The 24,840-nt window shown below is 42.4% G+C and overlaps 1 protein-coding gene across 1 annotated transcript; it reads right to left on the minus strand.

The window, feature by feature from the left end:
- Positions 1 to 3,268: 3,268 nt before the first annotated feature.
- LOC136435949 (uncharacterized) lies at positions 3,269 to 23,614 on the minus strand. Its single transcript, XM_066429659.1, has 9 exons — positions 23,360 to 23,614; positions 19,460 to 19,547; positions 18,572 to 18,880; positions 17,095 to 17,331; positions 16,162 to 16,347; positions 15,676 to 15,803; positions 14,611 to 14,766; positions 3,743 to 3,802; positions 3,269 to 3,466 (listed from the first exon to the last, which is right to left on the minus strand). Exons 2-9 carry the CDS (start codon positions 19,524 to 19,526, stop codon positions 3,269 to 3,271), a joined length of 1,341 nt encoding a protein of 446 aa, XP_066285756.1. The 5' UTR covers positions 19,527 to 19,547; positions 23,360 to 23,614.
- Between the last annotated feature and the right edge of the window lie 1,226 nt (positions 23,615 to 24,840).

Genomic DNA, 24,840 nt, shown 5'->3' on the forward strand with positions numbered 1-24,840 from the left:
GGATTTCGCCCGTGCATTTCAGCCTCTACGTCGTGATTTGCCGCGGTTCGCCTTAATTTCTGGCCGTATTCGACACAATATATATTTCTTCGAATATTTTTCCGTGAAAATTCTCCGTATGTACCGTAGATAAATCGTTATTTTCGCTAAGAATTCACATACGTCACGACGCTCGCTCGAGTCCCAACCTGCCCCGTCCAACAAGACGTAAACAAAACAAGAATTTTCGCCCGTGCATTTCAGCCTCTACGTCGTGATTTGCCGCGGTTCGCCTTTATTTCTGGCCGTATTCGACACAATATATATTCCTGTGAATATTTTTTCGTGAAAATTCTCCGTATTTACCGTAGATAAATCGTTATTTTCGCTATGAATTCACATAAGTCATGACACTCGCTCGAGTCGCAACCCGTCCCGGGCCGTCCGCCATGTTTTTAAACTCATTGATATGCAAGGTTCTGAGCGCTGATTGGGCTGCGTCATAAAGACTGTGCTCTGATTGGTTGACAGCAAGATGTGACGTGACCACACGGGCGGGAATTTCCCTTTACACTTCGGGCGTTTCTTGTCAAAATAGATCGCATTTTGTGACGATTGAAGCAGTATTATAGCGACCTTCGTAACAAATTGATTTTGAAAAATTAACAAAGTTTTTTCTGATCACAACATTCAGTTACTAGTACTTTTCCTAGTCAATTAATTTTCGCGGTACGGTCAATCAATTTTCGCGGTACGGTCAATCAATTTTCGCGGTACGGCCCTCCCCAAGTGGACGGCCTCTCAAGATCTCAGTCGCGGTCTGGCGGAAACACTGCTTCTAATAATCGAAGTTTGTCTTTAGGAACAGTAGAAATAGCAAACTATTTTGCCACAAGCGTGACAGCACACTGACTGGGGGAGGTGCGTGTATACTGTTCTTATTGTGCGGTCTACCATAGGCAGGAAATTCGCACCTCTGCGTTAATCGCCCTAACGTGATTTTAATTTCGCTTTGACATGCCGTAATAACGCAGACTCTAGGCGGCTGATGGTTACAGGATGGCTGATAGTTACGGGGTGGCTGCAAAAAGTGTATTATTTAGCCCCCCAAAAAGCCGCTTCAGAGTCTGCAACGGAGGCTATCTCTTTCAGGCCTTTTTAAGGGATGTTAAGTTTACCAGAGGAAGTATTTGTCAATTTAGAAATGATTTTTTAGGGTCGACACCAAAAAGATCAGATTGAGTATTTTCATTAATAGTATTGATTTAGTCAGAGAGGGAAAAGTGTTTCTTTTCTGGGTTGAATTAGGATTTCTGATGTCCCCGAAGTACCGAGATAGTGCCAGTCGGCTCTTTTAGGTTTATTAGATTATATTCTTCAAGGTCATATTTAATCTCTAATAAGTCTGGAGGCAAAGAATAACTCAAGTTTTCATATTCAACGTCAGTGACAATGTATAATTCGGTTGTTGTAAACTAATTTTTTCCATAACTCTTTTCTCATACCGTCTTCAGTACCACGTGCTGGTTGGAATTTTTGGGAAAACCTTTTGGATGTGCAGACAAATTTTTGATCGTATTTTTGGACGGCCGCTTTACTTAAAGTGTTCTTGACCTTCTGATCACTATTTCTTTAGTATAGATAGGGCTTCTTTAAATGAGAAAGCTAAAAAGCACGAGGACTTAGCATCTTCCTACAAACCACTACAGTAGCGAGCAAAAAAAAAACATAGATGAATAAGACTGGACATGCACTTTTCATTCGTGCCAGTTACAAGCCTTATCCTTAAAACGTGTTTAAACAAAGGGAACTTTCGGCTGAATGACCTAAAGGACTTTTGGTCTTTTTGTTTTATTTTCTACGCATAATATTTCTTTGATTTAATGGGCATTAGAGACATAACTTGGTAGAATTTGAGTCAGAAGATTTTCAGTGTTGATATTAAAATATTCTCTCTCTCTCGAGGAGAAAAATATTGAATTTGGTAATCCTTTCTAACTTGCTTTGCAGATTAAGTCAATTTGTTTCAATCTTCAGAGCAGCATTTACAAACTTTCCCAGAGCAACTATTTTTTTTCAATTTGTAGATGAATGTTTCGGGTCGACACCAAAAAGTTCAGGTCGTATAATTTCATTCATAGTTTTTATTTCGCCGAAGAGGGAACGTTTGTTCTTTTCTTGTTTTGATTAGAATTGATGATGTCCCTAATGTTCCGAGATAGCGCCAGCCATCACTTAAACGTATGTAAGATTATATTCTTTAAGGGGATAAATGATCTCAGAGAAGATCACAGGCAAAGAATAACTCAAGTTTTTAGCGTCTAATTTTCACAGTAATAAAGTAGAATTTGATTGTGTAATTTTTTTCTGTACCTCTTATTTTATACCATCTTCAGTCCCACGTGACCAAGTCTCTCTGCATAGAACTCTTGGAAAAACATTTTGAATTTACAGACGCGCGTTTAATTGTTTTTCATGACCGCTTTACGTGAAGTATTCTTGACCTTTAATTCATAGTATTGATAATGGTTCTTTAGAAATTTTAAGCTAAAAAGCACGAGAAAATAACATCCTCCTATAAACCACTACTGTAGCGGGCAAAAGAAATAACATAAGTGAATCAGACTGGGCAGGCAGTTTTGAAATTGTCACGGATCCTTTTGCATGGATCCCCCTATAATTATAGAACTTCTAAAATTGCCAAAGTTGAGATGTTCTACCAGCTCTCTAGGGTGTATATACTTACTGAAAGATTCAAATGTCTGGTCTCTAAGCAGATGTTGGAAGAACATGTGGGGACATTTTCCAACTGCGCCAGTCATGTTTATAATATAACTGGGCAGACAGAAAATGTTAGAATCAAAGACCTGCTCTGAGATTATATACTTGGTGCAGTGTCCAGTTAAGGCCAGGTCAGGTCACACGGTCCGGATGTCTTTACCCTGAAGACATAAAAGAAATTTCTCTGTAAATCAGCTGCAAGTTTTTTTTTATAGTGACGTATAGTAACTTGTAACGCATTAGTTGAATGAAATTTTGTAAGACATGCTTCCTTGAGTTTTAGCATATCATTAACTTTGTCGATGAGTCATGTTTGGTTGTCTCTGTTTTATTTCCTGACTTTCTTAACAAGAAAATAATGATTGATTTTTTTCCTAGGACTTTAAAACCTCTCGATTGTTAGCTAAACAAACTAACTCGATGGCACATTTTTAACCCATATGTCTTGTTTTATAGTTCTGATAATGTATAAAGTATATTAATGTTTCTAGCTGTAATAATGCTACAGCTACCCACCACACAGATCGTTCAAGATTTTCTGCGCGGCCACGCAAGCTTGGGTTGTGTCGAACACGCGGTCGCTGTAGTCGGTGATCATTTGCAGCCCAGCCTGGTCTATAAGAGGCGGGAACCCGACACCGACGGCGTACAGATCAATCCCTGCCGCCCGCGCCTCCCCGGCTTCGTACGCGTAATCATCACTTGCCTGGAGAACGGTAAGCATGCACCGAGAATATGTATTAATTACATTTCATCTGGAAACTTTCTGACACGGGTAAGAAGCAGAACGTAAGTAAGAAACCCGAAACAGGTATTAGGACCAGGCACATGTTAAAGGACCAGGCATATGTAAAAGAACCAGGCACATGTAAAAGGACCAGGCACATGTGAAAGGACCAGGCACATGTTAAAGGACCTGGGACATTTTAGAATACCTTGATGCAGGTGAAAACCTGGCTTAGGTGAAAACATGTCTCCGTACCTGTCCGTCTGTAAAGATGACCGCCGCCCTGGGTACCCGTACCCCGTCTCGGAACTTTGACTAGAAAAACGTAAAAACACAACAATGAGAAGATTAAACATTCCGAAGTTTCATCCATCCATCCCAACAAGTGTAGCAATAGCTTCTGTACCATGTGGTACTGTGTTTAACCCGGCAAGTGCAGCATTAGCTTCTGTACCATGTGGTACTGTGTTTAACCCAGTAAGTGCATCATTAGCTTCTGTACTATATGGTACTGTGTTTAACCCGGCAAGTGCAGCATTAGCTTCTGTACCATGTGGTACTGTGTTCAACCCAGTAAGTGCAACATTAGCTTCTGTACCATGTGGTACTGTGTTTAACCCAGCAAGTGCAGCATTAGCTTCTGTACCATGTGGTACTGTGTTAAACCCAGCAAGTGCAGCATTAGCTTCTGTACCATGTGGTACTGTGTTTAACCCAGCAACTGCAGCATTAGCTTCTGTTCCATGTGGTACTGTGTTTAACCCGGCAAGTGCAGCATTAGCTTCTGTACCATGTGGTACTGTGTTTAACCCGACAAGTGCAGCATTAGCTTCTGTACCATGTGGTACTGTGTTTAACCCGACAAGTGCAGCATTAGCTTCTGTACCATGTGGTACTGTGTTTAACCCAGCAAGTGCAGCATTAGTTTCTGTACTATATGGTACTGTGTTTAACCCGGCAAGTGCAGCATTAGCTTCTGTACCATGTGGTACTGTGTTTAACCCAGCAAGTGCATAATTAGCTTCTGTACTATATGGTACTGTGTTTAACCCGGCAAGTGCAGCATTAGCTTCTGTACTATATGGTACTGTGTTTAACCCGGCAAGTGCATCATTAGCTTCTGTACATTGTGGTACTGTGTTTAACCGAGCAAGTGCAGCATTAGCTTCTGTACCATGTGGTACTGTGTTTAACCCAGCAAGTGCAGCATTAGCTTCTGTACTATATGGTACTGTTTTTAACCCAGCAAGTTCATCATTAGCTTCTGTACCATGTAGTACTGTATTTAACTCGGCAAGTGCATCATTAGCTTCTGTACTATATGGTACTGTGTTTAACCCAGCAAGTTCATCATTAGCTTCTGTACCATGTGGTACTGTGTTTAACCCGGCAAGTGCAGTATTAGCTTCTGTACCATGTGGTACTGTGTTTAACCCGGCAAGTGCAGCATTAGCTTCTGTACCATGTGGTACTGTGTTTAACCCGGCAAGTGCATCATTAGCTTCTGCACCATGTGGTACTGTGTTTAACCCGGCAAGTGCAGCATTAGCTTCTGTACCATGTGGTACTGTGTTTAACCCAGCAAGTGCAGCATTAGCTTCTGTACCATGTGGTACTGTGTTTAACCCAGCAAGTGCAGCATTAGCTTCTGTACCATGTGGTACTGTGTTTAACCCAGCAAGTGCAGCATTAGCTTCTGTACCATGTGGTACTGTGTTTAACCCAGCAAGTTCATCATTAGCTTCTGTACCATGTGGTACTGTATTTAACTCGGCAAGTGCATCATTAGCTTCTGTACTATATGGTACTGTGTTTAACCCAGCAAGTTCATCATTAGCTTCTGTACCATGTGGTACTGTGTTGAACCCGGCAAGTGCATCATTAGCTTCTATACCATGTGGTACTGTGTTTAACCCAGCAAGTGCAGCATTAGCTTCTGTACCATGTGGTACTGTGTTTAACCCGGCAAGTGCATCATTAGCTTCTGCACCATGTGGTACTGTGTTTAACCCGGCAAGTGCAGCATTAGCTTCTGTACCATGTGGTACTGTGTTTAACCCAGCAAGTGCAGTACGAATAGCTTCTGTACTATGTGGCACTGTGTTTAACCCAGCAACTGCAGCATTAGTTTCTGTACCATATGGTACTGTGTTTACCCCGGCAAGTGCAGCCTTAGCTTCTGTACCATGTGGTATTGTGTTTAACCCAGCAAGTGCATCATTAGCTTCTGTACCATGTGATACTGTGTTTAACCCGGCAAGTGCATCATTAGCTTCTATACCGTTCGGTACTGTGTTTAACCCAGCAAGTGCAGCATTAGCTTCTGTACCATGTGGTACTGTGTTTAACCCAGCAAGTGCAGCATTAGCTTCTGTACCATGTGGTACTGTGTTTAACCGAGCAAGTGCAGCATTAGCTTCTGTACCATGTGGTACTGTGTTTAACCCAGTAAGTGCATCATTAGCTTCTGTACTATATGGTACTGTGTTTAACCCGGCAAGTGCAGCATTAGCTTCTGTACCATGTGGTACTGTGTTCAACCCAGTAAGTGCAACATTAGCTTCTGTACCATGTGGTACTGTGTTTAACCCAGCAAGTGCAGCATTAGCGTCTGTACCATGTGGTACTGTGTTAAACCCAGCAAGTGCAGCATTAGCTTCTGTACCATGTGGTACTGTGTTTAACCCAGCAAGTGCAGCATTAGCTTCTGTTCCATGTGGTACTGTGTTTAACCCGGCAAGTGCAGCATTAGCTTCTGTACCATGTGGTACTGTGTTTAACCCAGCAAGTGCAGCATTAGCTTCTGTACCATGTGGTACTGTGTTTAACCCGACAAGTGCAGCATTAGCTTCTGTACCATGTGGTACTGTGTTTAACCCAGCAAGTGCAGCATTAGTTTCTGTACTATATGGTACTGTGTTTAACCCGGCAAGTGCAGCATTAGCTTCTGTACCATGTGGTACTGTGTTTAACCCAGCAAGTGCATAATTAGCTTCTGTACTATATGGTACTGTGTTTAACCCGGCAAGTGCAGCATTAGCTTCTGTACTATATGGTACTGTGTTTAACCCGGCAAGTGCATCATTAGCTTCTGTACTATATGGTACTATGTTTAACCCGGCAAGTGCATCATTAGCTTCTGTACCATGTGGTACTGTGTTTAACCCGGCAAGTGCATCATTAGCTTCTGTACTATATGGTACTGTGTTTAACCCGGCAAGTGCATCATTAGCTTCTGTACTATATGGTACTATGTTTAACCCGGCAAGTGCATCATTAGCTTCTGTACCATGTGGTACTGTGTTTAACCCAGCAAGTGCATCATTAGCTTCTGTACATTGTGGTACTGTGTTTAACCGAGCAAGTGCAGCATTAGCTTCTGTACCATGTGGTACTGTGTTTAACCCAGCAAGTGCAGCATTAGCTTCTGTACTATATGGTACTGTTTTTAACCCAGCAAGTTCATCATTAGCTTCTGTACCATGTGGTACTGTATTTAACTCGGCAAGTGCATCATTAGCTTCTGTACTATATGGTACTGTGTTTAACCCAGCAAGTTCATCATTAGCTTCTGTACCATGTGGTACTGTGTTTAACCCGGCAAGTGCAGTATTAGCTTCTGTACCATGTGGTACTGTGTTTAACCCGGCAAGTGCAGCATTAGCTTCTGTACCATGTGGTACTGTGTTTAACCCGGCAAGTGCATCATTAGCTTCTGCACCATGTGGTACTGTGTTTAACCCGGCAAGTGCAGCATTAGCTTCTGTACCATGTGGTACTGTGTTTAACCCAGCAAGTGCAGCATTAGCTTCTGTACCATGTGGTACTGTGTTTAACCCAGCAAGTGCAGCATTAGCTTCTGTACCATGTGGTACTGTGTTTAACCCAGCAAGTGCAGCATTAGCTTCTGTACCATGTGGTACTGTGTTTAACCCAGCAAGTTCATCATTAGCTTCTGTACCATGTGGTACTGTATTTAACTCGGCAAGTGCATCATTAGCTTCTGTACTATATGGTACTGTGTTTAACCCAGCAAGTTCATCATTAGCTTCTGTACCATGTGGTACTGTGTTGAACCCGGCAAGTGCATCATTAGCTTCTATACCATGTGGTACTGTGTTTAACCCAGCAAGTGCAGCATTAGCTTCTGTACCATGTGGTACTGTGTTTAACCCGGCAAGTGCATCATTAGCTTCTGCACCATGTGGTACTGTGTTTAACCCGGCAAGTGCAGCATTAGCTTCTGTACCATGTGGTACTGTGTTTAACCCAGCAAGTGCAGTACGAATAGCTTCTGTACTATGTGGCACTGTGTTTAACCCAGCAACTGCAGCATTAGTTTCTGTACCATATGGTACTGTGTTTACCCCGGCAAGTGCAGCCTTAGCTTCTGTACCATGTGGTATTGTGTTTAACCCAGCAAGTGCATCATTAGCTTTTGTACCATGTGGTACTGTGTTTAACCCAGCAAATTCATTATTAGCTTCTGTACCATGTGGTACTGTGTTTAACCCAGCAAGAGCAGCATTAGCTTCTGTACCATGTGGTTCTGTGTTTAACCCAGCAAGTGCAGCATTAGCTTCTGTACCATGTGGTACTGTGTTTAACCCAGCAAGTGCAGCATTAGCTTCTGTACCATGTGGTACTGTGTTTAACCCGGCAAGTGCAGCATTAGCTTCTGTACCTTGTGGTACTGTATTTAACCCAGCAAGTGCAGCATTAATTTCTGTACTATATGGTACTTTGTTTAACCCGGCAAGTGCAGTATTAGCTTCTGTACCATGTGGTACTGTGTTTAACCCAGCAAGTGCAGTATTAGCTTCTGTACCATGTGGTACTGTGTCTAACCCAGCAAGTGCAGCATTAGCTTCTGTACCATGTGATACTGTGTTTAACCCGGCAAGTGCATCATTAGCTTCTATACCGTTCGGTACTGTGTTTAACCCAGCAAGTGCAGCATTAGCTTCTGTACCATGTGGTACTGTGTTTAACCCAGCAAGTGCAGCATTAGCTTCTGTACCATGTGGTACTGTGTTTAACCTAGCAAGTGCAGCATTAGCTTCTGTACCATGTGGTACTGTGTTTAACCCGGCAAGTGCAGCATTAGCTTCTGTACCATGTGGTACTGTGTTTAACCCAGCAAGTGCAGCATTAGCTTCTGTACCATGTGGTACTGTGTTTAACCCAGCAAGTGCATCATTAGCTTCTGTACTATATGGTACTGTGTTTAACCAAGCAAGTTCATCATTAGCTTCTGTACCATGTGGTACTGTATTTAACTCGGCAAGTGCATCATTAGCTTCTGTAATATATGGTACTGTGTTTAACCCAGCAAGTTCATCATTAGCTTCTGTACCATGTGGTACTGTGTTTAACCCAGTAAGTGCATCATTAGCTTCTGTACTATATGGTACTGTGTTTAACCCGGCAAGTGCAGCATTAGCTTCTGTACCATGTGGTACTGTGTTCAACCCAGTAAGTGCAACATTAGCTTCTGTACCATGTGGTACTGTGTTTAACCCAGCAAGTGCAGCATTAGCTTCTGTACCATGTGGTACTGTGTTAAACCCAGCAAGTGCAGCATTAGCTTCTGTACCATGTGGTACTGTGTTAAACCCAGCAACTGCAGCATTAGCTTCTGTTCCATGTGGTACTGTGTTTAACCCGGCAAGTGCAGCATTAGCTTCTGTACCATGTGGTACTGTGTTTAACCCGACAAGTGCAGCATTAGCTTCTGTACCATGTGGTACTGTGTTTAACCCGACAAGTGCAGCATTAGCTTCTGTACCATGTGGTACTGTGTTTAACCCAGCAAGTGCAGCATTAGTTTCTGTACTATATGGTACTGTGTTTAACCCGGCAAGTGCAGCATTAGCTTCTGTACCATGTGGTACTGTGTTTAACCCAGCAAGTGCATAATTAGCTTCTGTACTATATGGTACTGTGTTTAACCCGGCAAGTGCAGCATTAGCTTCTGTACTATATGGTACTGTGTTTAACCCGGCAAGTGCATCATTAGCTTCTGTACTATATGGTACTATGTTTAACCCGGCAAGTGCATCATTAGCTTCTGTACCATGTGGTACTGTGTTTAACCCGGCAAGTGCATCATTAGCTTCTGTACTATATGGTACTGTGTTTAACCCGGCAAGTGCATCATTAGCTTCTGTACTATATGGTACTATGTTTAACCCGGCAAGTGCATCATTAGCTTCAGTACCATGTGGTACTGTGTTTAACCCAGCAAGTGCATCATTAGCTTCTGTACCATGTGGTACTGTGTTTAACCGAGCAAGTGCAGCATTAGCTTCTGTACCATGTGGTACTGTGTTTAACCCAGCAAGTGCAGCATTAGCTTCTGTACTATATGGTACTGTTTTTAACCCAGCAAGTTCATCATTAGCTTCTGTACCATGTGGTACTGTATTTAACTCGGCAAGTGCATCATTAGCTTCTGTACTATATGGTACTGTGTTTAACCCAGCAAGTTCATCATTAGCTTCTGTACCATGTGGTACTGTGTTTAACCCGGCAAGTGCAGTATTAGCTTCTGTACCATGTGGTACTGTGTTTAACCCGGCAAGTGCAGCATTAGCTTCTGTACCATGTGGTACTGTGTTTAACCCGGCAAGTGCATCATTAGCTTCTGCACCATGTGGTACTGTGTTTAACCCAGCAAGTGCATCATTAGCTTCTGTACTATATGGTACTGTGTTTAACCCGGCAAGTGCTTCATTAGCTTCTGTACTATATGGTACTGTGTTTAACCCGGCAAGTGCATCATCAGCTTCTGTACTAATGGTACTATGTTTAACCCGGCAAGTGCATCATTAGCTTCTGTACCATGTGGTACTGTGTTTAACCCAGCAAGTGCATCATTAGCTTCTGTACCATGTGGTACTGTGTTTAACCCAGCAAGTGCAGCATTAGATTCTGTACCATGTGGTACTGTGTTTAACCCAGCAAGTGCATCATTAGCTTCTGTACTATATGGTACTGTGTTTAACCAAGCAAGTTCATCATTAGCTTCTGTACCATGTGGTACTGTATTTAACTCGGCAAGGGCATCATTAGCTTCTGTAATATATGGTACTGTGTTTAACCCAGCAAGTTCATCATTAGCTTCTGTACCATGTGGTACTGTGTTTAACCCGGCAAGTGCAGCATTAGCTTCTGTACCATGTGGTACTGTGTTTAACCCAGCAAGTGCAGCATTAGCTTCTGTACTATATGGTACTGTGTTTAACCCGGCAAGTGCATCATTAGCTTCTGTACTAATGGTACTATGTTTAACCCGGCAAGTGCATCATTAGCTTCTGTACCATGTGGTACTGTGTTTAACCCAGCAAGTGCTTCATTAGCTTCTGTACCATGTGGTACTGTGTTTAACCCAGCAAGTGCAGCATTAGCTTCTGTACCATGTGGTACTGTGTTTAACCCAGCAAGTGCAGCATTAGCTTCTGTACCATGTGGTACTGTGTTTAACCCAGCAAGTGCAGCATTAGCTTCTGTACCATGTGGTACTGTGTTTAACCCAGCAAGTGCAGCATTAGCTTCTGTACCATGTGGTACTGTGTTTAACCCAGCAAGTGCATCATTAGCTTCTGTACTATATGGTACTGTGTTTAACCCAGCAAGTTCATCATTAGCTTCTCTACCATGTGGTACTGTGTTTAACCCGGCAAGTGCATCATTAGCTTCTATACCATGTGGTACTGTGTTTAACCCAGCAAGTGCAGCATTAGCTTCTGTACCATGTGGTACTGTGTTTAACCCGGCAAGTGCATCATTAGCTTCTGCACCATGTGGTACTGTGTTTAACCCGGCAAGTGCAGCATTAGCTTCTGTACCATGTGGTACTGTGTTTAACCCAGCAAGTGCAGTACGAATAGCTTCTGTACTATGTGGCACTGTGTTTAACCCAGCAACTGCAGCATTAGTTTCTGTACCATATGGTACTGTGTTTACCCCGGCAAGTGCAGCCTTAGCTTCTGTACCATGTGGTATTGTGTTTAACCCAGCAAGTGCATCATTAGCTTTTGTACCATGTGGTACTGTGTTTAACCCAGCAAATTCATTATTAGCTTCTGTACCATGTGGTACTGTGTTTAACCCAGCAAGTGCAGCATTAGCTTCTGTACCATGTGGTACTGTGTTTAACCCGGCAAGTGCAGCATTAGCTTCTGTACCTTGTGGTACTGTATTTAACCCAGCAAGTGCAGCATTAATTTCTGTACTATATGGTACTTTGTTTAACCCGGCAAGTGCAGTATTAGCTTCTGTACCATGTGGTACTGTGTTTAACCCAGCAAGTGCAGTATTAGCTTCTGTACCATGTGGTACTGTGTCTAACCCAGCAAGTGCAGCATTAGCTTCTGTACCATGTGATACTGTGTTTAACCCGGCAAGTGCATCATTAGCTTCTATACCGTTCGGTACTGTGTTTAACCCAGCAAGTGCAGCATTAGCTTCTGTACCATGTGGTACTGTGTTTAACCCAGCAAGTGCAGCATTAGCTTCTGTACCATGTGGTACTGTGTTTAACCTAGCAAGTGCAGCATTAGCTTCTGTACCATGTGGTACTGTGTTTAACCCGGCAAGTGCAGCATTAGCTTCTGTACCATGTGGTACTGTGTTTAACCCGGCAAGTGCATCATTAGCTTCTGCACCATGTGGTACTGTGTTTAACCCAGCAAGTGCATCATTAGCTTCTGTACTATATGGTACTGTGTTTAACCCGGCAAGTGCTTCATTAGCTTCTGTACTATATGGTACTGTTGTTAACCCGGCAAGTGCATCATTAGCTTCTGTACTAATGGTACTATGTTTAACCCGGCAAGTGCATCATTAGCTTCTGTACCATGTGGTACTGTGTTTAACCCAGCAAGTGCATCATTAGCTTCTGTACCATGTGGTACTGTGTTTAACCCAGCAAGTGCAGCATTAGCTTCTGTACCTTGTGGTACTGTGTTTAACCCAGCAAGTGCATCATTAGCTTCTGTACTATATGGTACTGTGTTTAACCAAGCAAGTTCATCATTAGCTTCTGTACCATGTGGTACTGTATTTAACTCGGCAAGTGCATCATTAGCTTCTGTAATATATGGTACTGTGTTTAACCCAGCAAGTTCATCATTAGCTTCTGTACCATGTGGTACTGTGTTTAACCCGGCAAGTGCAGCATTAGCTTCTGTACCATGTGGTACTGTGTTTAACCCAGCAAGTGCAGCATTAGCTTCTGTACTATATGGTACTGTGTTTAACCCGGCAAGTGCATCATTAGCTTCTGTACTAATGGTACTATGTTTAACCCGGCAAGTGCATCATTAGCTTCTGTACCATGTGGTACTGTGTTTAACCCAGCAAGTGCATCATTAGCTTCTGTACCATGTGGTACTGTGTTTAACCCAGCAAGTGCAGCATTAGCTTCTGTACCATGTGGTACTGTGTTTAACCCAGCAAGTGCAGCATTAGCTTCTGTACCATGTGGTACTGTGTTTAACCCAGCAAGTGCAGCATTAGCTTCTGTACCATGTGGTACTGTGTTTAACCCAGCAAGTGCAGCATTAGCTTCTGTACCATGTGGTACTGTGTTTAACCCAGCAAGTGCATCATTAGCTTCTGTACTATATGGTACTGTGTTTAACCCAGCAAGTTCATCATTAGCTTCTGTACCATGTGGTACTGTGTTGAACCCGGCAAGTGCATCATTAGCTTCTATACCATGTGGTACTGTGTTTAACCCAGCAAGTGCAGCATTAGCTTCTGTACCATGTGGTACTGTGTTTAACCCGGCAAGTGCATCATTAGCTTCTGCACCATGTGGTACTGTGTTTAACCCGGCAAGTGCAGTATTAGCTTCTGTACCATGTGGTACTGTGTTTAACCCAGCAAGTGCAGTACGAATAGCTTCTGTACTATGTGGCACTGTGTTTAACCCAGCAACTGCAGCATTAGTTTCTGTACCATATGGTACTGTGTTTACCCCGGCAAGTGCAGCCTTAGCTTCTGTACCATGTGGTATTGTGTTTAACCCAGCAAGTGCATCATTAGCTTTTGTACCATGTGGTACTGTGTTTAACCCAGCAAATTCATTATTAGCTTCTGTACCATGTGGTACTGTGTTTAACCCAGCAAGAGCAGCATTAGCTTCTGTACCATGTGGTACTGTGTTTAACCCAGCAAGTGCAGCATTAGCTTCTGTACCATGTGGTACTGTGTTTAACCCAGCAAGTGCAGCATTAGCTTCTGTACCATGTGGCACTGTGTTTAACCCGGCAAGTGCAGCATTAGCTTCTGTACCTTGTGGTACTGTATTTAACCCAGCAAGTGCAGCATTAATTTCTGTACTATATGGTACTTTGTTTAACCCGGCAAGTGCAGTATTAGCTTCTGTACCATGTGGTACTGTGTTTAACCCAGCAAGTGCAGTATTAGCTTCTGTACCATGTGGTACTGTGTCTAACCCAGCAAGTGCAGCATTAGCTTCTGTACCATGTGATACTGTGTTTAACCCGGCAAGTGCATCATTAGCTTCTATACCGTTCGGTACTGTGTTTAACCCAGCAAGTGCAGCATTAGCTTCTGTACCATGTGGTACTGTGTTTAACCCAGCAAGTGCAGCATTAGCGTCTGTACCATGTGGTACTGTGTTTAACCCAGCAAGTGCAGCATTAGCTTCTGTACCATGTGGTACTGTGTTTAACCCAGCAAGTGCATCATTAGCTTCTGTACCATGTGGTACTGTGTTTAACCCAGCAAGTGCAGCATTAGCTTCTGTACCATGTGATACTGTGTTTAACCCAGCAAGTGCAGCATTAGCGTCTGTACCATGTGGTACTGTGTTTAACCCAGCAAGTGCAGCACTAGCTTCTGTACCATATGGTACTGTGTTTAACCCAGCAAGTGCAGCATTAGCGTCTGTACCATGTGGTACTGTGTTTAATCCAGCAAGTACATCATTAGCTTCTGTACTCTATGGTGCTGTGTTAACCCGGCAAGTGCAGCATTAGCTTCTGTACCATGTGGTAATGTGCTTAACCCAGCAAGTGCAGCATCAACTTTGGTCCCATTTTGCTCTTTGATTGGTTTAGTGAAAAAAAAGAAGAATATAGTGGTAATACCGTATCCTTCATATACCGGATGGCGACGCCAGGTCGGGTCTCGCCTCCCTCGTACATCATATAGTGGATTGCTCCCCGCATCCCGGAGCTGTTGAGAGTATATTTGCCCAGGTCAAAGTAGGTCCAGGGTGAGCAGTTGTAGAGGATGACTCCGACCTGTGTAACACGTGATGAGAAAGAAGGAAAGGGTTCTGATGTTGTTTCGACACATCGGGAAAAGCTCACTGCAGTCTCCTCATACCTGACACGTACTCGTGTTGCACTATATATCTGATAGCGGTGAGTCGATTCATTTGCCCCAGTTCAAATTAGGGCTAAAATATTACGATTCAAGCGAATGGTTTACCTTTGTTATATTCTTGTTTGTTTGTAAATATTTCTGGCTAAAAGAGCATGTTAATAGCCAGCTTTATGGCTATGGCTATCAGGAATTATATTTAAGCTATTTACATCAGGGCATTGCAACCATCCCTCAATAGAGACGGGGGACGCCACAGACTTTTTGCAACTAATGATCCACTGCTCACCAATTCGCGTGTCTTATCTGCATAACGTGACTCAGCGGTGGATTGCTCATTCAGTGACAAAGACAGGTGTTGTTCAGTCGAAAATATGGGTAAGTCTAATTTTGTTGTGATGACGATTACAGTTAAAACTAGTTAGAGAGAGGAATTATATTTGTTGTGTTGTTTAAAGAATTACATCAATTAAGACCAAATCAAAGCCTCACCCTGATATTATGTCCTTTTAAAGCCGCGCATTGAAAGTTTTATAGATGTGTGTACCAGTCTTAAATCTTCATATTTGATAAAATTGCAATTTACTTGATGTATGGCCTCACTTTTTGGAAACGAAGATTGAGGCTTTTAAAGGTTTATTTCCAGCTTTTGAAACCTAGAGAATTGTTTTCATCTATGCAGGAATGATTGTAAGAAAGTCCAAAAGGTTTACTCAATCAAAGCATAAATAAAGTAACCAATGTTCTTACATACAATAACAAGAGGCTTAGAACAAGAATGGTGAGATTAAAGAATCACATCTATTTCGACCAAATCAAAACCTTACCCAGATACCATGTCCTTGCAAAGCCGCGCATCCGATGAACTCCAGCATGAAGTCCCGGGCGAGTTGGAACTGGTTCTGCGGGATGCTCCAGGAAAGGTCGAGGGTCAGAACAATGTCAGCGGAGCAGGCTGCAGAGGTGTGGATACAACATGGTTACAAGCAGAGTGAGAGATGCTGGCTGTATCTTTCTCTACATCTAGTCTTTGGCTCAAGTTTGGTGAGAACACATTTCGCCCAGTCTGCTGTGTATATCAAATCTCATCATCATTTTTCATCAGGCCATTCTGAGTATCAGACTTTACTTATAAAAGTCTCTGTTCTGACCGCCAGCGCAAAACCATATTAAAACTGGGAGGAAATATTGAATGGAACACGCTGTATTTGATTGAAAATGTTGCCCTTTTAGTGATTCCTTGCTTGTCACCTTGATATTTGACCACATATCAGGTAGAAAACGCCTCGTATTTGATTAGTGTTCCAAGTTACCTTCACAAAACCTCCACAGTCCAGAACTTCCCCACCCGGTGGTGTATCCCGCATAGTGGATGGGGAGCGGGTTCGGGTCCGTCCACTGCATGAACGGCTGAGCTTCACCACCCCTCCCCACACCAATGGTTCCGTCTGAGGACCAGGTTATCCAGAAGGATCTGTACTCTGTCGGGGAGACGACTCCTGTAGGACAGGCAAGAAATAAGATTATAAGATGGTTTATCGGTTAATGGATAAGAAATTACCCGTGCAATGGCAGCCAGTGCTGAATTGCTGCGGGGTTTACACTAACATAATACACAGCATATACATATTTGCAATTCGGTGCCAGAAGGTAACCACAATACGACCTTCCCAACCGAAGTCAGGTACTCCATCACACCTGTGTGAAGTGCGGAGAGCCGTGTAAAGTGCCTTTCCGAAGAGTACAGGATCGAGGCATACCAGTTGTTTCGAACCCGGGACCTCTCGGTTCTTGGCGAAACCCCCTACGGATTGATGCCAACGATGCCAAGAACGCTGTATCAAGTATCAGAAACACTGGGTTCTTCATAGACAAAATAAACATTGTAGCAAAAAATGGTGTCACGTGTACAGCCAACAAATAATTCTTTCATGTATTCAAGAGGTGCATAAAGTACCACAAGGGTTGTAGACTGGCATCTGCCTGAGTGCAACAACCGATCTAGTTTCACTTCTACAGCTATACTCATAGGGCACATTCCGTATCAACAAGGTGTATATAATCTCCAAGCAGATCTACACGGGGCGCGAAAATCGTATATGCTAGCCAGAGAAGGTCCAGTCAGCCAGAGAGGTCCCAAGCAGATCTACACGGGGCGCAAAAATCGTATATGCTAGCCAGAGAAGGTCCAGTCAGCCAGAGAGGGTCCAGCCAGCCCCGTATGGAGATAAGGTGTATACACTCACCACGTGTAGAGGTTGTCGCGTGGTGTTTGCCTTGCGGAGTGCGCCGGATGACCGACTGCGTGTTCGCCCAGCCCCCGATGACGATCTCGTACATGGTGGACTGGTGCTGGGCCTGGGGCGACAACGCCACGTGGACGTCGTTGTTGGCCTGGACTTGAAACGTGAAACTGTTTCCTGTCAGCTTGGGCAGGTCCCAGCGGTACCGGTACCGGGTGTCCGTGCTTCGGTCCTTACAAGCTGGAACAACAAAAATAGTTCAGGGATGACAACAATGTTACTTGCCCCCATTGCCGGCCATGATGAGACCCACTACAGTAAGGCCCTTCAATCTTAAAAACTCTTCTCCACCAGGATGGCACAAGAGCATACTTGATAAACATGCAAAGAAAACAGAGGGTTCTACAGCTCAAACTCACAGAAACGCCACTTTGAAGTAAACAGACCCTATCTCTGACCTAGTTCCCGGCCATACCCATCCGCATGACCCAACAACTCACATATGTTCTTACACCACCTAAACTGCTGAACTAAATAATTTTCAACTGAAATGTGTAAGCTAAGAACCAACCTGGTCCTTGTAACCAAAAAAGTGTCCAGATTGGGCAAAAACTTTCAAGGAAAAGAAAGGTTTCAAAGAGTTTAAGTAGGAACTATAAAGGAGTTCAAAGATTGCGCAACTCAACTTAGGGGTAAGCCCTTCACTTCGCCATTCGTCAAATGTCTCGGGGTCGATTATAGGCACCATATTGTGGACTTCTACGGACCTCTGTTTCTTACTCTTGATATGTTCTGAACCATCTTTAGCGATCAATTGCTCCTTTACGGGCAGAGCAAATTGGTTTATTTTTGGTACAGTCTTAGTTTTAAACCTTTGCATTGATCATGTTCTAAAAACAGCTTGGACCCGCCACGGGAAAGGAGTTGGTCTCTCCAAGACTAAACCATTGTCTCCAATGTACTGAATTGTTTGCTAAAACATTATATAGCCCTTATATGTAGAAGAAGATCAAAATAGTTTTCTTGCATTTTCTACGGTAGCTAGAAACTTTCTTGCATTTACGAATGACGCTCTCCTCAGGATTTACGACGAGTTACCATGTTAACAGCCATGATTTCTCAAAATTGTGAATTTCCCCCTTTAAGCCCCCGTCACAAATAAAAAATTCAGCTCGGCCGACGTATTGGCGAGCTTCAATTGTGCATTTTCGGCCGCAGTACGGTCGACGTCCTGTCGATTACGCGGGCTTCGGGCGATTTTTAGAAATAAAAGTTGATCCAAATATCTGCCTTTTATCAGCTTAGTCGATACTTATTTTGTCCATGTCCAAGAGATGGTACCATGTCATGGAGGATTTTTAGTTGTTAGTGTTCGACGGATATCGCCCGAGATTTTCATTGGAATATAAGGTCAACGCTCGAGCGTCGGGCGATCTACCAATTTGGCCGACGCTCGTATGAATTGTGACGCCAGCTTTACCGTTAGTCGCATCCCGTGCATCTTCTTCTCCTGTGCAGGTGAACTCGACCTCCAGGTACTTGAAGGTACCGTCACAAGGATCCCCGAAGACGCTGTTGGAGACCGGCACGGAGCAGCTGGGCTGCCCCTGGCACCTGGTCCTCATCGCGGCCAGGCTGCTGGTGCTACGGCAGTCGGTGCTGTAGCCGGCGGCGAAGTTGCAGAACTGGTCGGAGGTCCGCCCGTATAGCGCCGACACGATGTCGATCTGCTGCCCGGCAGGACAATAGATGGACATGGTTTGGTACTCGCACACTCGAAGCAGCTCCACTGCAAAAAAAAAAGAATAAATAAATAGATAAATAAATAGATAGATGAATAAATAAATAAATAGATAAATGGACAGATAGATAGATAGAAATATGGATGGATAGATGAATAGATATAAAGATAGATAGATAGATAGATGACTAGATAGAAAGATAGATAGATAGATAGATAAATAGATGAATGAATGGCTAAATAAATAGATAAATAGATGAATTGATAAATAAATGAATAAATAGAAAATGAATAAATAGAAAAATAAATAAATGAATACAAACATACATAGAAAATTACATAGATAAATAAAAAATAGATAGATAGATAAATAAATAGATGAATGAATGAATGAATGGCTAAATAAATAGAAAAATAAATAAATGAATGAATAAATACAAACATACATAGAAAATTACATAAATAAATAAATAAATAAAACGATAGCTATATAGATAGATAGATAGATAGATGGATAGATAGATAGATGGATAGATAGATAGATAAATAAACAAACAGATAGATTGTTTGTGCCTTCATTTAGTTGTATGTGTGGAGCTGCCACAGCAAGTGTCTGTCAGTACGTACCTTGTGCGCTGGATCCATGAATGGCGGCGAGCACCACGGCGGTGATTAGCAGCAGTTTCCCCAGCATGCTGAGTTGTTGTGTCGGAGTCTGCGCAAGAACAAAGGGGCTCATGCGTTATAAGGTAGACTACATGTCGCAGACTAAAGGTCTCCATCCTTAAAGGAGGCCTAAACTCCAGAAGGGGGTGTTATTTTTCAGTGAAGGATAGTTTTAAGAAGTAATTATGCATACTAATTCACAGTATACAATAAAGTACCCACAGATTCCGCCACATCAAAACGTATTCAGTATTCAATATATTCTACCAAACTCCAGAGGTACTCTCTTATATATTGAATCATTTGATCTCAGCTTATGGCAATGTACAATGTATCTAGCAAGGACAGAAAGAAGGTAGGTTACAAAGTTTAACTTTGATTTCGGGGCGATAAGAAACACTGATCTTGTTGTATGATCTTTAATATCTTTTTTTTAATTTATTAAAACTTCTTTACAGAGGTAACTGGACAGAGGTAACAGAACTATATAAGTTCTTTCCCTAGACCCCTGTCCAACATAAAAGCATGGTGAATATATACGAGAGAAACAAATAATAATTACACAAGGATAAACGATAAAAAAGTGACCATTATTGAATAAATCAATGTTAAAAAAAATACTGAGAACAATTGTGACATAAATAGAAATAAAGATAACACAAATAGTACAGATGATATGAAAATGATAATAAATATCAAGTCAGGGTCTACGAACAGGGTGTGTACCAGCTGTATAAGTTTTCGGGATCAAATTTATCGCATAGAAGGTGGCGGTAGTGACTGAGGATGGACTTCTTAAAGATTACAATGGAGACGTTAGGGCACATTCTAAGGGATCTGGTTATAACTGGTAATTGGTTCCATATATATATATATCTTATCAACGATTGGCCTTGTCAGTGTGCTTATCGCCCTGTATTTATGTGGAAAATATTCTCAATGAGAAAGTGTCTATCCGTAAAGGGAATACATGGGCAGGGTCTGCACGGGGCTATTGATTATCGTATTGCTTTACAAAACACCACGAACAGAATTCAAAACACTACAAACAAAGTTCAGCATACATTAATACATTATTCATTGGAAAATAGCAACCCCTTCTGCAGATTAGGACCTTTAAACCGCGTCCAAGGCGTAGCGTGCGTAGTCCAGTGGTTAGCGATCTTGCCTCTGGAACTAGAAGCCCCGGGTTCGATCCCGGCTGTGTCGCTCACCCGACATGCACGCTACCGTTAAAGATCGCAGTCCTTAGGACGGGACGTTAAGCCGTGGTCCACTGTTCATTGTGCTTGTCGAAAAGAGCTAGGGGAATTTCCCCGGTACAATGAACCTGTAAATACTGTACATATCGTCTGTCTTCTCTGTCACGACCAGTGGAAGAGTAGCTCATCTGTTCATTGAGTTCATTTGAGCTAAACTGGTTCGAGATCCCTTTCCCTTTTCTTTCCCTTTCCAAGGCCACCTGCCTTGCCCCTTTCTATATTTCATCAATCTAAGATCCATACTACGTTTTCCAAGAAAAGGGCTTCTGCAAGTCTTTAGGCTAAAATAAAACTGGACCCTATGCGCATGCGTCTATTAGCAACCTGTGCCTTACAACAGCCTCGTGTCACGTGACATGTGTGACCTTTGACTTCCAGGTCACATGACGACACTTTCAGAGGTGATGAAAAATGGCGTATTCCGTTTGAAACATTCAAAGTCGTGTGCAGGCGTTTTACTTCTTCAAGTTAAATGAATGTCGCTTGAAATTTGACATACACACCACTTCACTTTCTTGAAATAATGATGTCTTTGAAGATTTACTTTTATCCTCTAAGATTTGAAGAATTGTAAGAAATTTCTAAAAGATTTACTCCATCAAAGCATAAAGTTGCTTTTTTTTATACACCAACAAGAGACTGACAACAAGAATGGTCATACTCTAAAGATGTGTCAATGACAAATAAGTTGCACAATGCTGAACTCAGCCTTGTTTGTTCCAAATGTATCGGATACACCACTATTGGTTTTTATTCTTATATATATATTTATGAGAAACATGCCTGAAATATGAAATAATCCACCGGTATAATCGATATTCCTAAACTCCAGAAGGCGGTGTTATTTTCCACTAGGTTATGTATCAATCAATACATAATCAGCCGATTTTGTACAGAATTCTGCTTGTGGTGAATTACACAAGGTGTTTTTTTTTTTTAACAATATGATACTCTCTAAACCCCTGCAGACCCTACCAGTGTATTCCCTATGCGTGAACATAAATTTTTAAACGTGGATATTTTCGGCGTAAATGAGGGTGGTTAAGCACAATAAGATGGCAAATTGTTAATAAGATATAAAAGAACATATAACAAGACGAGTTTTTCTTAACCACCCTGACATTCTTTTTGTAATCTAATTTTGTCAGGCATTATCAAGCACATTGTAAAAAATACATAGGCTGAGGGTCACCTGGGGAATTTGGTAGAATACTGAATGCTTTTGGATGCGCACGGACTAGTGGGTACTTTATCGTATACTGTAAAAAAATATTCATTTCTACTTCCTAAAATTACCATCCATTTGAAAAATAACTCCTCCCTCTGGAGTTTAGAACTCCTTTATGTTATATCTGTTTGAGTCTACGTAAGGAACTAAATTTCATTCATGACTTTTCCTGTAGACCAAACTATAATGCAAGAGGGCAAGAAAAACAAGCTCGCTAAAAACAGGATGTGTATATTGTAAAATAGACAGCATAAACATTGTAATAAGAATTGAAGTGACAAACAACGGTATCACAGCCTTTTTGTCCTGTCTTCAAAAAGTATATAAAATGACACTAGAGTCAGTGGTAGCCTGGTATCTGACTGTCACACCAACTGAACTAGATTCACCTCTAAACACACGTCATCATGGCATTCTAACCAGCGTCACTTCCACTAGTAAGATTAAAGGCATCCAGAGCATTTTATGAGGCTTTAAAACTGGAAATATTCCCGTTGCTGTAATATTTATGACATTGACATTTAATGCCACATTTGCGTGCGGATTTCTTATCAAAAGTGCTCAAAAGCGGCACAAAAATAAGCTACATGGTGATCTTTTAGTTTCACGCCCCTAGTGCAAATAGACCGATACCATAGCCCCGCCCACCTCCGTCAAAACGTAGAAATGCAAAATTAAAACATAAAAATGCAAATATTTGACGGACATGCAGTGACTCTCTCATTGGTCGAACCCATAAATGTGATGGACAGTCAGAGTCAGTCCATTAGGGCTTGGATTTTCTATCAGTTCCCACCACACAACGATATGGTATCTTTGCTCCTATAATGTCGATATGTAATGGTATAGTGTTATTGAAACTTACTATGTGTAGAAATGACTAGAAATTGGAGTTTTGTTAGTCATGTTTCAAGTCTCATAAAATGCTCTGGGTGCCTTTAAGATTAACATACTTCATATTTTTCGATATTTTCTTGTGGTGTTGACCATTTCTGGGTTAGAATTTTTTTTTCAAATCAGGCGAAACATCAGTGCTAGCGCTTTATACATGTATGTCATCCATAATGTGATCTTACGAACAGATCCTTGCCCTGTTTGTCGTCAAAAGGTTTGATTTTGAGGTAGTCGAAGAATCCTCGATATGTATAACACTCTGTCTGCAAGTCATGATAAAACCGAAATAAAACATAGCCTGTTATATATTAATTGGACTGCGTTAAAACTTAAAACTGTTGACCATTTGTGATCCATCGATATCTACACACAACTCATTGTACGCTACAGCACTTGGGCTAGAGAAAATCGACAGGAGTGACATACGAAATACGAAAGATGTAAGTTGCAAAATACCTTTTAGTAAACATGACTTACCGCTTGATGCACTCTGGCAATAGTAGGAGACGGTTCACAGTAGAGTCTTCTCCGAACCACGGTCCGCTCTGTCTTCTCTCCAAAGTGTGGTCCGTCTGAGACGAGAGACCCCGATAGAATGTGCGGGAGTGTCCAGTAGGAACCGGTATGTGGCGGGATTCTGGACTCTTCCACGTCAGCAACAACACCTTTTAAGTTTTATCATTAAACGCCATCAAAGAACATCAGACGGGGCGATCCCGTCCCCACATAGCTCTGTGCTATTGTCTGTAAACACTTAAAAAAACCATCGCGAATGATAAAATCACCGGTGGAGACTTTGATCTGGGCACAGAAGCAATTACAGAGTACCCTACGTTATCGATTATGACTCCGTGTTTTATTTTCAATAAGAAAACGTTTTTGAATCATAATAAGACAAGAGAAGCTTACTCAGCAAATGCGTTTATGTTGTTATGTATAGTCTGCATGTATTTGTGTGCGTACTTGTGTATGTACCTTTATATGTGTAGGCGCTCGCTCGCACGGGTGGGTGGGTGTGTGTGTGTACATCTGAGTGTGTACATGTTATTGTGTACATGTTAGTGTGGGCGTAAGATAGGAGGGGTGAATCACTAACCTAACAGTCCTGTCTCTTTAGCCTTTATGTAGTATTCATGATTAAATAAACATCAGCACCAACAACTTTGCTACGTATATATTTATACATTATGCCATTCGGGCGTTCCAAGTAATTCTTGACTTAGATTGCACATATAAAGTTTTGTTTGAAAAACATTATAAGGCTCATCCAGACCAGCACGCCACTCGCCACATCCCCAGCAAACGGCCCCTCAGCCTGTCCGGGGGCCGAGGCCCCTCAACCTGTCCGGGGCCGAGGTCGCTCAACCTGTCCGGGGAGCCGAGGCCCCTCAGCCTGTCCGGGGGCCGAGGTCGATTGATTTTTGTTTTTTCCGCCGAACATTGGTGGTTTCGGAATGTACTAATATTGTTGGTAGGGGTTTCGGAGCCCAACGTACTCTGTCATGATATGCCAAAGCTATTAAGATGGTTTACAATGACTTGGTTCACCCACGCATGTTCGATTCGACCCCGAGTCAACTAAAGCCCCGGTCACACCAAACTCACGTCGTACCTACGATGCACGTACGATGCATTTCCCATACAACGCAGGTAAATCGCAGGTAAATCGCAGGTAAATCGTAGGTAAAATCAGCGATCGCAGAGCGTCGGGTGATGTTCAAAATTTTCCGGCGTCGTGCGATTTGTCACGTGTCGCTCATCTCATATGTGTGCACGTTTCATCTGACCTTTGCAAGATGGTGATGCCACCAGAAAGAATCAGGCTGGTGTGACTGCAGATACAGCTAAATAAAGTACAGGGAAGGCAAGCTGTAATTTTGGCAGCCCTCATCAGGGCTCTGCAAGAAAGACAGAATGCGAGAAGGCGACGGAGGTGGTGGGTGAGGCCGTGGAACCAG

The sequence above is a fragment of the Branchiostoma lanceolatum genome, chromosome 5, assembly GCF_035083965.1.
Source record: "Branchiostoma lanceolatum isolate klBraLanc5 chromosome 5, klBraLanc5.hap2, whole genome shotgun sequence".
Taxonomy (NCBI): domain Eukaryota; kingdom Metazoa; phylum Chordata; class Leptocardii; order Amphioxiformes; family Branchiostomatidae; genus Branchiostoma; species Branchiostoma lanceolatum.